Raw genomic sequence first — 12,300 nt, 5'->3', positions numbered from 1 at the left:
AAGTTGACAAGGATAAATTATATCTCTTTTACTGTGTTTCTTTGAATTACTGCTGGACCTGTCGCATAGATAAACTACGATACTAAACCACATCTCTTTGCCGCGTTGGTTGACGGTTTAGTCTGTTGAAGCAGATTAATCAATAAGGATAGATAACGATTATTGGCTATAAGGAATATCTGGATGTATTGAATAACGTCTCTAGGCCCTGTTGTTGTTTTTTGCCCCCCCTCTGTTTTTTCCTCCTTTTTTCTCGTTCTCCTCCTCCAAGAGTGACAAGGGTTACCCCCTAGTCTCTCATCCGCTCTCGTGTGTTAGACAGGCCACACAGAGTTATAGCATCACGGCCGCCATTTTTTGAGTTCTCTCACTCAGTCCCAAGCCACACCTCCCCCTCCGCCAAATCTGGACCACTCCAGCCCTGCCCTTCCCCGACTACACCGCCCCCTACTGGACCACTCCAGCCCTACCCTTCCCCAACTACACCGCCCCCTGCTGGACCACTCCAGCCCTGCCCTTCCCCGACTACACCGCCCCCTGCCCCCTACTGGACCACTCCAGCCCTGCCCTTCCCCAACTACACCGCCCCCTGCTGGACCACTCCAGCCCTACCCTTCCCCGACTACACCGCCCCCTGCTGGACCACTCCAGCCCTGCCCTTCCCCAACTACACCGCCCCCTGCTGGACCACTCCAACCATATCCTTCCCCAACTACACCGCCCCCTGCTGGACAGCAACAACCCGGCCCTTCCCCAACTACACCGCCCCCTACTGGACAGCATCAATACCAATCCAACCCCGACTCTCGATCACCCCCTGCTAGAAGAATTATCCCAGTTACTAATAAAGCTAAAAGACAAACCTCCCCGCACCCGGCCTTCAGTGCAAAGGCGTCCACAACCCCGGCCAACCCCAATACCAGGCTGCTGTAAGAAGAAGCGGCGAACACGCCCACCATGTCGGACGAGCGACGAAGAGCCCCCGGAGAGGATTGGCAAGACGAACACCAGTGAAGCCAAAACAGAGAGCGATTCTCAGCCTCCCGGCCCACTGACAGCCACTCACCCCCACCCTCCCCGGAGAGGGCTCACCTACCCATGGCATCCAAGCCAAAATTGTTCTGTCCCCTAGAATCGACAACACCAGTTCAGTCCCAGCCAAAAGCCCCCGCCTCATACACCCTACCTTCCCCATTAATGACCCCCTCCCAGTTCAGCCCTGACCCAGATCACTTAAGGGACCCCCGTACCAATAAGAGCGAGCCCCGCCGCCCCCGGCCAGGTATACAAGAGGCTTTTATGGCACCTCTATTGATAGATGCGGAGGGAAGAGCAGCATACACACCATGGAGCCACCGGGACATGGCCACCCTGGTCGCCCACTTGCCAACGCTCACGGCAGGAGCCTCGGCCTGGATCAGAAGATTTGAAACTGAGACGTCTGGCGATCTCCTGACCCTGGGAGACAAACGAGCCATCATCGGCAGGGCACACGGTGCCAGACGAATCATTGAACTGGAGACACTGACCAAGACTGAGGCCCTACCTGACAACACCCCCTTCGAAGCTTACCGAAACCTCTTCTGGGAGAGTCTCAGGGCGCTCTTCCCAGCCGACGCAGGCAGAGTGGGAATCTCCGGCCTGACCATCAAACCTGAAGAATCTATCTTTCAGTACATAGAAAGGGCCGAAGGATTGTGGACGGATAATAATGACTGTCCCCCACACAGTAGCAAACTGGCGACACAGACATTCCAGCGGGCAATAATACAGGGACTGCCACCCACGGTCCAGAGGAGACTGAAGACAGTGGTGGCACTGCACTCCAAGCCCCGGACGGAATGGGTGGCTCACCTTGATCACCACCACCGACTCGAGGAAGGCAAACGACTTGAAAAGGATGACGATTACAAGGAATTGAAGAAGCAACTCGTGAGGATGCAGATCAAGGAGCAAGCCGAGAAATCCCCAGCCCCGACGCCTACCCCACCAATAACGCCAGCACCAATGCCCCTACCATGCGCAATGTATCAGATACCGGCGTGTCAAGGGCCCCCGCCACCTGGATGGCTGCAGCCGGGATACCAACCCACCAATTACCCTGGGTACACAATGGCCGCCCCGGTGCCGGCGCCCGCACCACCCCTGTTACAATACCAGCAACCACAATACCAAAACCAAGGACACAGAGGAGGAAGAGGAGGAAGAGGCAGAGGAGGGCCACAAACATCTCCATGGACATGTTTCCATTGCGGGCAACAAGGACATTGGACCAGGAACTGCCCCCCTTCAACGCCGTGATCAACATCAGAAAGGCCCCCACCACACCCACCGCACCAGCCTCCAGGGCCAACACGACAACTCCTAAACCCCCGTCCGACCCATAATGACTTGCGACGGCCCGGTCACGATTTTTGATTTAGATTCCGTGGGGCAGCTCCCCACCCACGATTCCATCGCGCTCGCGACCGGCTACGCAGACGATAATGCATGGCTTAGCTTGATTGCTGCTACGATCCGATTCCAGGGGCTGTCCGACTGCGTAGCCTGTGCGTCAGCTCGCCCCCATCTAATCTCGACCCCAGTACTGTTCGATTTTACCAGCGACCCCATCGGTTCTCACTGCATGTTAGCTCTGTTTGTTACCCCCAAACCGGCCGGCTGCGGCCTCCTTAGCTCTCTGTTTCCACCCGGCCTTAACGACTCAATTCCCCCGGTACACCCACTCTTGCATCACCAGGGTCGGTGCGGTAAATGTTGGGGCGGTACCGCCGTCGTGGTGCCACTCCATCACGAACGTTACGCTTTGGCCCAACATGACCAAACCGGGTCTGGGACGCCAAGACCTATTCTGGTCCTGTGACAAATTCACCCTTAGACTTACACTCCCGGCACAATGGTCCGGAACCTGCATTATAGTGCGCCTACTTATGCCCGTCACGCTCTTTACCCGGGGTTTGCCCGGGCCCAATAACCAAACTACCCCTCGACACCGCCGCGACACCGCTCTGACCGACCACTTTGATCTAACCAAGAACACCCCCACGTACATGGATAGCATAGGCGTTCCCCGGGGCGTTCCAAACCAGTTTAAGTTAGCAGATCAGATCGCCGCGGGTTTCGAGAACATACCCCTTATCTCTGCCATATTTCCAATCACCCCCAACAAAAACGTAGATCGCATTAATTACATTCACTACAACGTCCAGCGCCTATCCAACCTGACTCGCGACGCGGTAGAAGGCTTGGCCTCACAACTGGCCGCCACCTCTCTAATGGCATATCAAAACCGTCTAGCCCTGGACATGTTGTTGGCCGAGAGAGGGGGGGTCTGTTCGATGTTTGGGGCTCAGTGCTGCACCTTCATTCCCAACAACACGGCCCCTGACGGGTCAGTGACAAGGGCCCTGGCCGGCCTTCGAGCTCTTTCCGTCCAGATGGCAGAGGACTCTGGGATCGACAACCCCATGGAGAAATGGATGACCGACATGTTCGGCAAGTGGAAGGGCCTTCTCATGGCCGTCCTGACATCCCTGGCCTGCTTCGTCGGGATTGTGGTCTGCTGCGGGTGTTGCTGCATCCCCTGTGCCCGCACCCTCTGCTCACGCCTCATCACCACGGCCCTCGAAAAGGAGAAACAACAGCCCCCTCCCTACTCCGAAGCAGCCCCCCTCATGCCCCTTCTGGATTGCCTGGACGAGCTTCCCCTGGACGACCAGATGGTGCCTGAAAAATTTGACTGTGAGTATGGCCTCCCTCGCCCTGCAACCCCTGACTTTGAGTACGAGCTCCCCTACACACTCCCAACCCCCGCCACCGACTGTGTCCCCGCCGAGCCGGACACCTACCTGTGACGTGCTAGTAACCTCTCCAGGTGGGCTGCCCCATTCCCGTCCCCGCCAACGGCACCACCCCCCTCCCACCTGATGCACCCACGTCGCCCGGACCAGGGATCTGCGTTCCGGCACCAGGGGCTGCGGCCCGTTCCCTTAAGGCTTGAGGGCGCCCCTGGCTGTATTCGCTTCTGTACGCTTCACTGTGTTTAGCCGCTCCCATATCTATGCCCGCGTCTATGCAACCGACGCCGGGAACGCAAATGTTGTTGTTTATATCGCTGTCCCACTAGATGGAGCTCGGGGATACACACGGGCGAGATTCCAGGGGCCTTGATTGCCCGTTTATCAGATGAGGTCCTGAGCGCAGTTGAATAAAAGGGTCTAATGCTCAGGTGGCGCCTTGCGACCACCTGCCCGTGATGACGCTCAGGACTATTCCGTGGTTTCAGTTGTTCCCGTGCCCCGGGCCTACCCTGGATACCCCATGCGTGTGCTTGCTTATTGTTACACAACCAGTTAACTCCTCCTCACATCCTTAGGGTGTGGTCATCTAGGGATGGGTTGAGGGGGATTGCCATTCGTTGTGTACCTCATATCTTTCTGATATTATTATTATTATTTAGGGACACGTTTCATGGTTACATTTCTTTCCTGTGATTGTTATTGTGTAGTGTTTGTGTGGTTGTTGCATTTTGTTTATATCGTTATTGTTTACTGTTAGTTTTGTTGTTGCATTTTGTTGTTGTTGTTATGGTTTGGTGTTGGTTTTGTTGTGTATCATCTGCTGCCAGTATTGTTGATATTGTCTGCTCGCGATGTAAGGCCGGGGTGGATGCCACCCCCCTAGGTGGGGTGTGTATGGCATACCCATGTCTGAAGCAGGGGTAGCGTTCCTCCCACGTGGTTCCCCATACACCCGGTCCAGCGAGTTGTTTTAGTCCCATGCTCATGGTTGTTTGTTTTTATGATCGTTTTGCCTTCTTTCTGTTATTTCTAATGGTGTTATAATGGTAGTCCCGCGCTGGAGTCCTATCCCTCGTACCCCTAATGAGTAAAAGTCGTCTTGCGACGACTTGAGGGGGATATGTTGGGAAAAATAACCTGCTGAGTACATCACATGTACATTACAAATATAGCTAACTCCTACCCTAGCCTGATGAGCACATCACATGGCAGTCACATTACAATATAGTCAACTTTTAACACATAACACAAACATGATAATATAGTCAGGTCAAGGCCAGAGCCAAGGCCCCATTTCCCAAGCAGGCAAATGGTAAACACTCAGACAATGCAACAGTCATCCTCAAGAACGGGAGAGCCACATTAATTCATCACACAAGAGATACTTCGAGCACACAAGAGATACTTCGAGAACAAAGGAGACACTGAGGAGCTCTTCCCCGTTAGTAGGAACACAAGAAGATACACTTGCATACACCAGGGCCTGGGAGCCAAGGTCAAGCAAAAACACACAGAACCACACACACCTCAAACGCACACACCTCATCGAGAGGAGGATACAGCATAAAACTGTATCACACAGAGACTCTTCATCTTCTTCTGAAGCAGACCTTCCACGGAGGCGAAGCTCCGGACGAACCATCAGCGCTGATTAGGGACTTAGACATATTCGATTTCTCACGCTTTATGACTCTGTATAACCGTTGCCACTTTACTTAATAAATCCAAGGTCCTCGTGCCGACAGACTTTATTACCTCTCCGTCTCATTTTATCTGGTCCAGTAACTAGACAGACCGTTTTTCCCTTCATTAGCCAGTTTACCTTGTCATACATGGAGCAATTTAAAATGCTCCTTACCGTAGCACCAACGAGCTGTGTGGTTTTCACAGTAGGTTTTGGTCTGCCCTCTGCTTTCACTCGTAGTCAGTTCACGATAGCTGTCCAATGAAGGCGGTGACTGGCCAGAGTGTTGTGTCAAGTGACTGAAGTGCAAAATTCTACCCTATCGGTCACTGGTTCACGGGTGGGACTTATCTGCCATAAGGATCAATTGAAACGGAAAATAAACACGAGCCGCCTGGGGTTCACTCGATTTACATTGAAGTCAATGGGAATATTGGCGCTGTTGTGACTCACATAATTGATTTCAGGAAAACAGCTCGTCTTCGTGAGTATTTCTGTTTCAAAGCACTGAAAATGGGATTGTTGTAAGATTTTTGGTTTATTTATTTTTTAACATTTTTTTGGTGAAGCACTGCTTCACCTGTAGTCTTATAGAAGCCTCCACTGCTCCAAACTCTATTTGTGAAACATGCAGACGGCCTAGTGAGACTGCCAGCAGGCAGCAGCAAAGAGATGTAGCGACCTCGGTTTATTTCTTCAGCTTTCACATACACACAAACACGCTGACAGGGTGCTTGGTCTTTTTTTGTTTTGTCGTTGTCTGTTAAACCGCCAAGTGGAGCGACGTGTCTGGGAAGCTGGCCTCTTGGTCTGAGCCTGTGGGGGCATCGCTTCTCGGCCTTTTGGCTAAGATCAAGTGTAGTATCTGTTCTTATCAGTTTAATATCTGATACGTCCCCTACCCGGGGACCATATATTAAATTGATTTTTGGAACTGGGAGATGGAAAAGGGGCTTGCTCCGTCCACTCCACGCATCGACCTGGTATTGCAGTACCTCCAGGACCGGTGCACCCCTCTCTCACTGTGAAAAACAAAAACTAAACTCCTCCTGAGTCCAGAGAGTAGTGGTGCCGAGATGATGCCTCATGAAACGTCAAAGCCTCGCAGCCAGATGAACCATCAAAGTGGTTCGACCTCGAAGCTTCAAATTAGTACGCTAGGGACACCTAGTGGTGAATTAAATTATGATGAAAGAAAGAGTTTCCTGTGATGATGTGATGTTTGCTTCGTACAACATCACAACGTTTAAGAATTAAAGTCATTTCAGTGATACGTGTGAGTTTGCCGTTCATAAATATCTCCCGAGCTCATGGTAGAGAACAAATCATTTGACATCCCGGGCAAAATAGATTGTCTCAGTAGCCTACTAATAATTGTAATAATAGAACTGCATGATGACTGAGAATGAGTGTGATTAATTACATAGCCATAAAAGTGATCTTGGAACTGGGTAGGGTCTTCTTTTTGTAGAAATGTGCCAATTGTGAACCCATATCGCGGAACAGCCCGAGATGAAGCCTCGAACGTCACGCGCCACGTCATTTCGCCTATGTGATACGGAGCTTCGCTGGGGGAGGAGCCGAGGTACTCGACACACGCCCCGATGCCTCGACGCAAACCATAACATCACTACCTGAGAGTACACCCGTCCGCCTGTAGACAATAAAGTGTCATTTACAATTCATAAACGCACTGTTTACAATTATTCCAACGATATTCTGTTGTTTAAGAAAGAAAAAAGGATTCTTTCTGTGGCGGGTCGATAACTCGGATCTCCAGGTTTCCTTTCGTTATGCTTCCATCACGCTGATTTCAGATTCTCCTGTCATCGTGTGACCGGTGGTCTACAGTGTTTATTAAAGTCTAGACATCTCCGAATGCTTTGCAACCGTTCTCCACGGGAACAAGCGTGGGCATCGTTCAGCCCACCTGAACGTGTACAACTCATACTTACCTGGCAAGGGAGATACCACGATCAAGAAGGTGGTTCACCCATAGCGAGGCTCAGCCATTGCACTGAGGCTGTTGCTGACCCGTGCGAATTCCCCAAATGTGGGAATCTCGATTGCATAATTTCTGGTAGTGGGGGACTGCGTTTCGCGCTCTCCCCTGATCATGTTGTTCTAAAGAAATAATAGCTATGAATGGCTTCATCGCGCTGACTAATGCCGTCCATCCCACGTTTTGCAACGCTACGTTTATTCAAAAGATCACGCAAACGATCACGCCCAAGCAGTGTAATGCATTACATTCAGATGTGGAACTCTGAGTCTGGAATAACGTAGTCATTCATTCATTCATTTATTTCATTCATTATGGATCAAATTATTGTTTCTGTACAAGTCCCGTCTCTGGCCACAGCAGCGCTCCCACTCATTATGGGTTCCTCCTGTATAAAAGTTAGTATGGACAAGACAATAATTGCTTACGGCCATACCACCCTGAGCACGCGCGATCTCGTCTGATCTCGGAGGCTAAGCAGGGTCAACTCGAGCTCATTGGCTGCAATAGAGTTCCGGGTGTTGACGTTGTTGGGGCGGGGAAAACGTGGGCACCACCATTTTGGCAGTATTCGGCAGACTGGCGCTCTTGTGGTGGAGCAGACATGGTCGATAACTGTTGTGCACCAGGTTGCACAAATAAACGAGGCAAAAATAAATGTACGTCGTTCTACCGCATTCCTAAAGATGCGGAGAGGCGAGCTAAGTGGATCAGCGCCATTAAAAGAGCCAGGAGCAAGCAAAAAAAGACTGAAAAATGGGACCCCCCGGCTGTTGGATTCCGCTTGTGCAGCGATCACTTCATATCAGGTAAGTTACAGAATACAAAGCTTGGCAGCTTAGCGTCATTATTTAATAGGCTATAATTGTGGTCAGGCGCGTATCAGACGCGGGGGATGAGTACGATGCATCCCCCTCACTTCTATTGGAAGGCCATTCCATCCCCTCCACTTTTGTTCGTCAAATCCTCACAAAAATCAGCTTTTCTAATAAAAAATAGTAAACGTTCGCCTGTTGTATGCAATTTAAAATGGTTGCTATGATTGCATCCCTCTGTATCAAATGATCACTCTGTAAATCCCAGCGCTACAATTGACGTTACGTAGACTAAACAGCTCGCGCAGCCTGCAGAAAGCGCTGGCAGCGGTGCTCCCGAGACCCGACTGCCTGAGAGCTCAGCGCGGTGACCGCGGTCATTCAAGCAGTTTCTCACAGATTGCTGTGCCTAAAGGCTGGTTTATGCTCGGTTACGTAAGCGTAAGCGCAAGCGCAAGAGGCCCTTGCGCGCCCTTGCGCCCCCCTTGCGCGACTTCTCACGTCTTGCGTGCGTCGGGTGATTTTTTCTAGACTTGCGTCATTTTTTACGTAAGCTTTTACGCGAGCAGCCCAGCCTGCAAGGCTGTGATTGGTTTGCTGGTCTGGTTACTACTTCCTGTCTGGAGTATCACCCGGCAGGCTCATATACAAAAGCATTAACCTGAAGTGAAGTTAACTTTGCTGCCAACACATTATGTCGTTTTAAAATGTAGAGAGATATGCACATTTATACAACCCCAATGATCAACAACTTCATCACCCCTGTTCCTCTGTCTGTTGCCATCATTCACTGTGTATGGGGAGAACACGATCTGGCACATAAACAAACCAACGACTCCCACAGACAAAGACGTCATTCTCGAGGTCGTCTTCAACGAAAAACTTTCCTCCACATATTACTCCACCTACTGTTCTGGCGGTAAATTGCTTGGCAACACGCGCAACACGCGCAACCTAAAAGGGAGCATGAATTGCTTTGAGTAAATTTTGCGCAACAACGTAACACCAACGCTGAAGCATGCAGCCGCCTTAACTGTTCGTGCTGCATACTGACTTGACGCCTTCAATGAAAAGGTAGAATTGAATCACTGTTTTAGATCAGCATCATTCACTGCCTGTAATGAAGGCAACATTTTCAGGCATATTAAGCGATTAAAGCGATTAAGCGATTAATTATTTGTCATTAATAGATGCAAGGTTCATGGCTCTCTATTCAAGAGCTAGTTACCTCCTAGCATAAGATCCCATTCATTCTTCCGACGGGAACTAAGCCTACTTTAGTTTTAAAACTGTTTTATTTTTTCGTGCAATATAGCCAATGATGCCGAAAACTAAAAGAAAAAGACAGGGGACTATAGACGGCTTTTTTCAAGAGAAAACAAGTAAGTTGACTTCTCTCCCTCTGCAGACACTGACGTGCTTGCAAGTTGCAAGCTATAGGCTATCTGTTTCGAGTGCTACCGCGGTTGGGATGCACAGGTTTGACTAGGGCTACAGGTAGCCTTTACGGAGAGTAGGCTAGAGATCCTCGTGCGATTCGTCATTTTCAAACCTTGAGAAAACGCACTTCAATCTACAAGGTGTCACAGCAATCAACTTAGGCCTACTGGTTTAATGAATGTGAATGAATGCTGTGATACACGAAAATCCGGAGAATTGTGCGATTCGCTTTCTCAGCACACTTGAACGTGAAATGTCCTCAACAGTGTGTGTCAAGGGTTCATCTTGTTTTCTTAGAACATTAGAAGCATGCAAGTGCGTTCCATTCGATCAGACACGTTTTATTTTCAGTTAGGCTACTGTATAATCAGTAAGACCACACCATAAACACATAAGCCCAACATTATACATAGATCATAGATAGGTCTCAGCATGAAATGGAGAACATTTGAAGTTGAACTTGACCACTGGTTTGACAGCCTGCACTCTGTGTGTCACTACATAATAACATCACTACATACAAGTAACAAACGCTCTAGCCAAATGTCATTAGAGCTACAGTTATTGAACATTCATGCAACAGCCTCAAGTGGCTTTACAAATGTGTTTTGTCTCTGCTCATTATGACAAACTAATTGTTCTGCAATCATTTTCCTGTCCAACAGATCCAGCTTGTGCTTTTGAACATAACACACGGTTACACTGTTGAGACATGTTTGTGTCATTGTACTTCGCATCCATGTTTTCAGCCTTCAGAGGCTGCTGAAGCTCCTTTCAGCTTTATCACACAGTGTGTGTGTGTGTGTGTGTGTGTGTGTGTGTGCGTGTATCAAACAAACACACAATGAGTCATACACACACACACACACACACACACACACAGTGTATCTGCTCGCATTTCTTCCATTTTGTATGTTTGGAAAGCTTGATACGCCCCTGATTGTGGTTTCGGATCAATTTAATACTACAGTGTGCACAGTGATCTGGGAGCAGCTTTATGAGGCTGTGCTTCTGCATGGACATGTACAGCATCATAAATCCCCTGCATGTTAATGGGTTGATGTGCAATGAGATAGATGAACAGCAATGCTGAACAGTGCATGATACAGCCAGCACAGTTAAATGACACAAAGAAATAAATAACACTATTTATTTAACTTCTATTTCTACTCAGGGAAGATTCAAAGTGAGCAATCAAACCCTGGTTGGATGTGTCATTTAGCCCTTTGAGTGTGGTGTATGTGATAATGCGTAGCATAGCTCAGGGCAGACATTGTAGGCATCAGCTCTAGCCAAAGGCCAGGTTCAATGAAGTGGACTGAAATATGTTCCCACCTGAATGGTGCTTTGGCTGTGCAGTTCACATGCACAGTTTGTCCACATGCACCTATTCATCCCCCAGCGATTGTAGCCCAGCTTCTTTTAGGTTTTAGATTTTAGATATGTTAAGTTTAAGTCTACCTTCCTTTTTTACGTGAACTTGCCTCACTGTTTAAATAATGTCTGCCTCTGACTCATCAATTGTTTACTTATATTCCTCAGGGCCCGACAGGACCAAGAGGTGAAAGGGTAAGCCACTATCAAACTCATTAATTATGACAAGATGCATGACAATGCCATGTTTGCTGGATAGAAACTTTCATGAAGTTTATCGGGTTGATATATGATGACGCCGATTGACCTTTCAACTTGAATAGGCCACACCCCTTTGTTTACATCAGGCACAGCCTAAAGCCCTCCGCCGTGATAATATAACAAATAATAATGGACCAATCTCTGCTGCACGACGGCTGAAAATAACCTGAACTACAAATATTTGTTGTATATATTTTTTTCTGACTTTGGCTCACATATCCAGAACAAATTCATATTATCTTTTCTAAACTTTATTAACAATAATAAAACAATTTAGTAAAAGGACATGACGCTTTTATTCAAGTTGAGACCAAACCGAGCTCCACAGCCGAACAGAGCTGGGACTCTGGCAGCGTCCCAGCAGACACGGTGGCTGTGTGTCAATCAGTGGTAATCAACGGAGACTAACCCAAGGCCTTCCTCCACAGGGACCCCAGGGCCCTGACGGGAGGGACGGCAGACCTGGCAACCCCGGCCCTGCTGGGCCCCCAGGACCCCCTGGCCTCGGCAGAGTAAGTATCCTATAGGGGCCGACTTGGTCAACTGCTGGGGTGGGGGGACTGAAGGTGGATGTTGGTTCTAAAATGTGACTGTGTGGGGGACTGAAGGTGGATGTTGGTTCTAAAGTGCTGCTGGGTGGGGGAACTGAAGATGGATGTTGGTTCTAAAGTGTTCCTAGGTGGGGGACCTGAATGTTGATGAAGGCCTCTCAGTAAATAAGGTTAACCGGCTGGTATATCCTATTGTAACCGTAAGGTATAGAAGCTACAGGAAGATGCTGATTTGCTGTTCATCTGTTTGATAAACGATCAAGCCCTTAAACTCACCTGACCCAAATTCTGGCACAATTATAGCAATGGAACAGACAATAACCTATGATTTAGAAAATAAGTATATTGTATTGTATGAATTTTTATATGTATA

The 12,300-nt window shown here is 49.1% G+C and overlaps 1 protein-coding gene and 2 non-coding genes across 3 annotated transcripts; all 3 read left to right on the top strand.

The window, feature by feature from the left end:
* The first annotated feature begins 6,310 nt into the window (after nucleotides 1–6,310).
* LOC130383324 (U2 spliceosomal RNA) lies at nucleotides 6,311–6,501 on the top strand. The gene has a single exon (XR_008895763.1). It is a non-coding gene; the product is annotated as a U2 spliceosomal RNA (small nuclear RNA).
* Nucleotides 6,502–7,431: 930 nt separating this feature from the next.
* Nucleotides 7,432–7,597, top strand: LOC130383312 (U1 spliceosomal RNA). Its single transcript, XR_008895753.1, has one exon. It is a non-coding gene; the product is annotated as a U1 spliceosomal RNA (small nuclear RNA).
* Nucleotides 7,598–7,807: 210 nt separating this feature from the next.
* On the top strand, nucleotides 7,808–11,926 carry LOC130383103 (cuticle collagen dpy-13-like). The gene is made up of 3 exons (XM_056591155.1): nucleotides 7,808–8,295; nucleotides 11,284–11,310; nucleotides 11,805–11,926. The coding sequence occupies exons 1-3, from the start codon at nucleotides 8,173–8,175 to the stop codon at nucleotides 11,901–11,903; spliced, it is 249 nt and encodes an 82-aa protein (XP_056447130.1). The 5' UTR covers nucleotides 7,808–8,172; the 3' UTR covers nucleotides 11,904–11,926.
* Nucleotides 11,927–12,300: the final 374 nt, after the last annotated feature.

Source organism: Gadus chalcogrammus, chromosome 5 (assembly GCF_026213295.1).
Source record: "Gadus chalcogrammus isolate NIFS_2021 chromosome 5, NIFS_Gcha_1.0, whole genome shotgun sequence".
NCBI classification, from domain to species: Eukaryota; Metazoa; Chordata; class Actinopteri; order Gadiformes; family Gadidae; genus Gadus; species Gadus chalcogrammus.
Note: the sequence above shows the minus strand (reverse complement) of the source record. Positions and strands in the feature narration are given on the sequence as shown.

Coding starts and splice junctions, on each gene's coding strand:
- LOC130383103 (XM_056591155.1), top strand. CDS start 8,173: ATGCGGAGAGGCGAGCTAAGTGGATCAGCGCCATTAAAAGAGCCAGGA. Junction 8,296..11,283: donor CAGCGATCACTTCATATCAG/GTAAGTTACAGA, acceptor TATATTCCTCAG/GGCCCGACAGGACCAAGAGG. Junction 11,311..11,804: donor CAGGACCAAGAGGTGAAAGG/GTAAGCCACTAT, acceptor CTTCCTCCACAG/GGACCCCAGGGCCCTGACGG.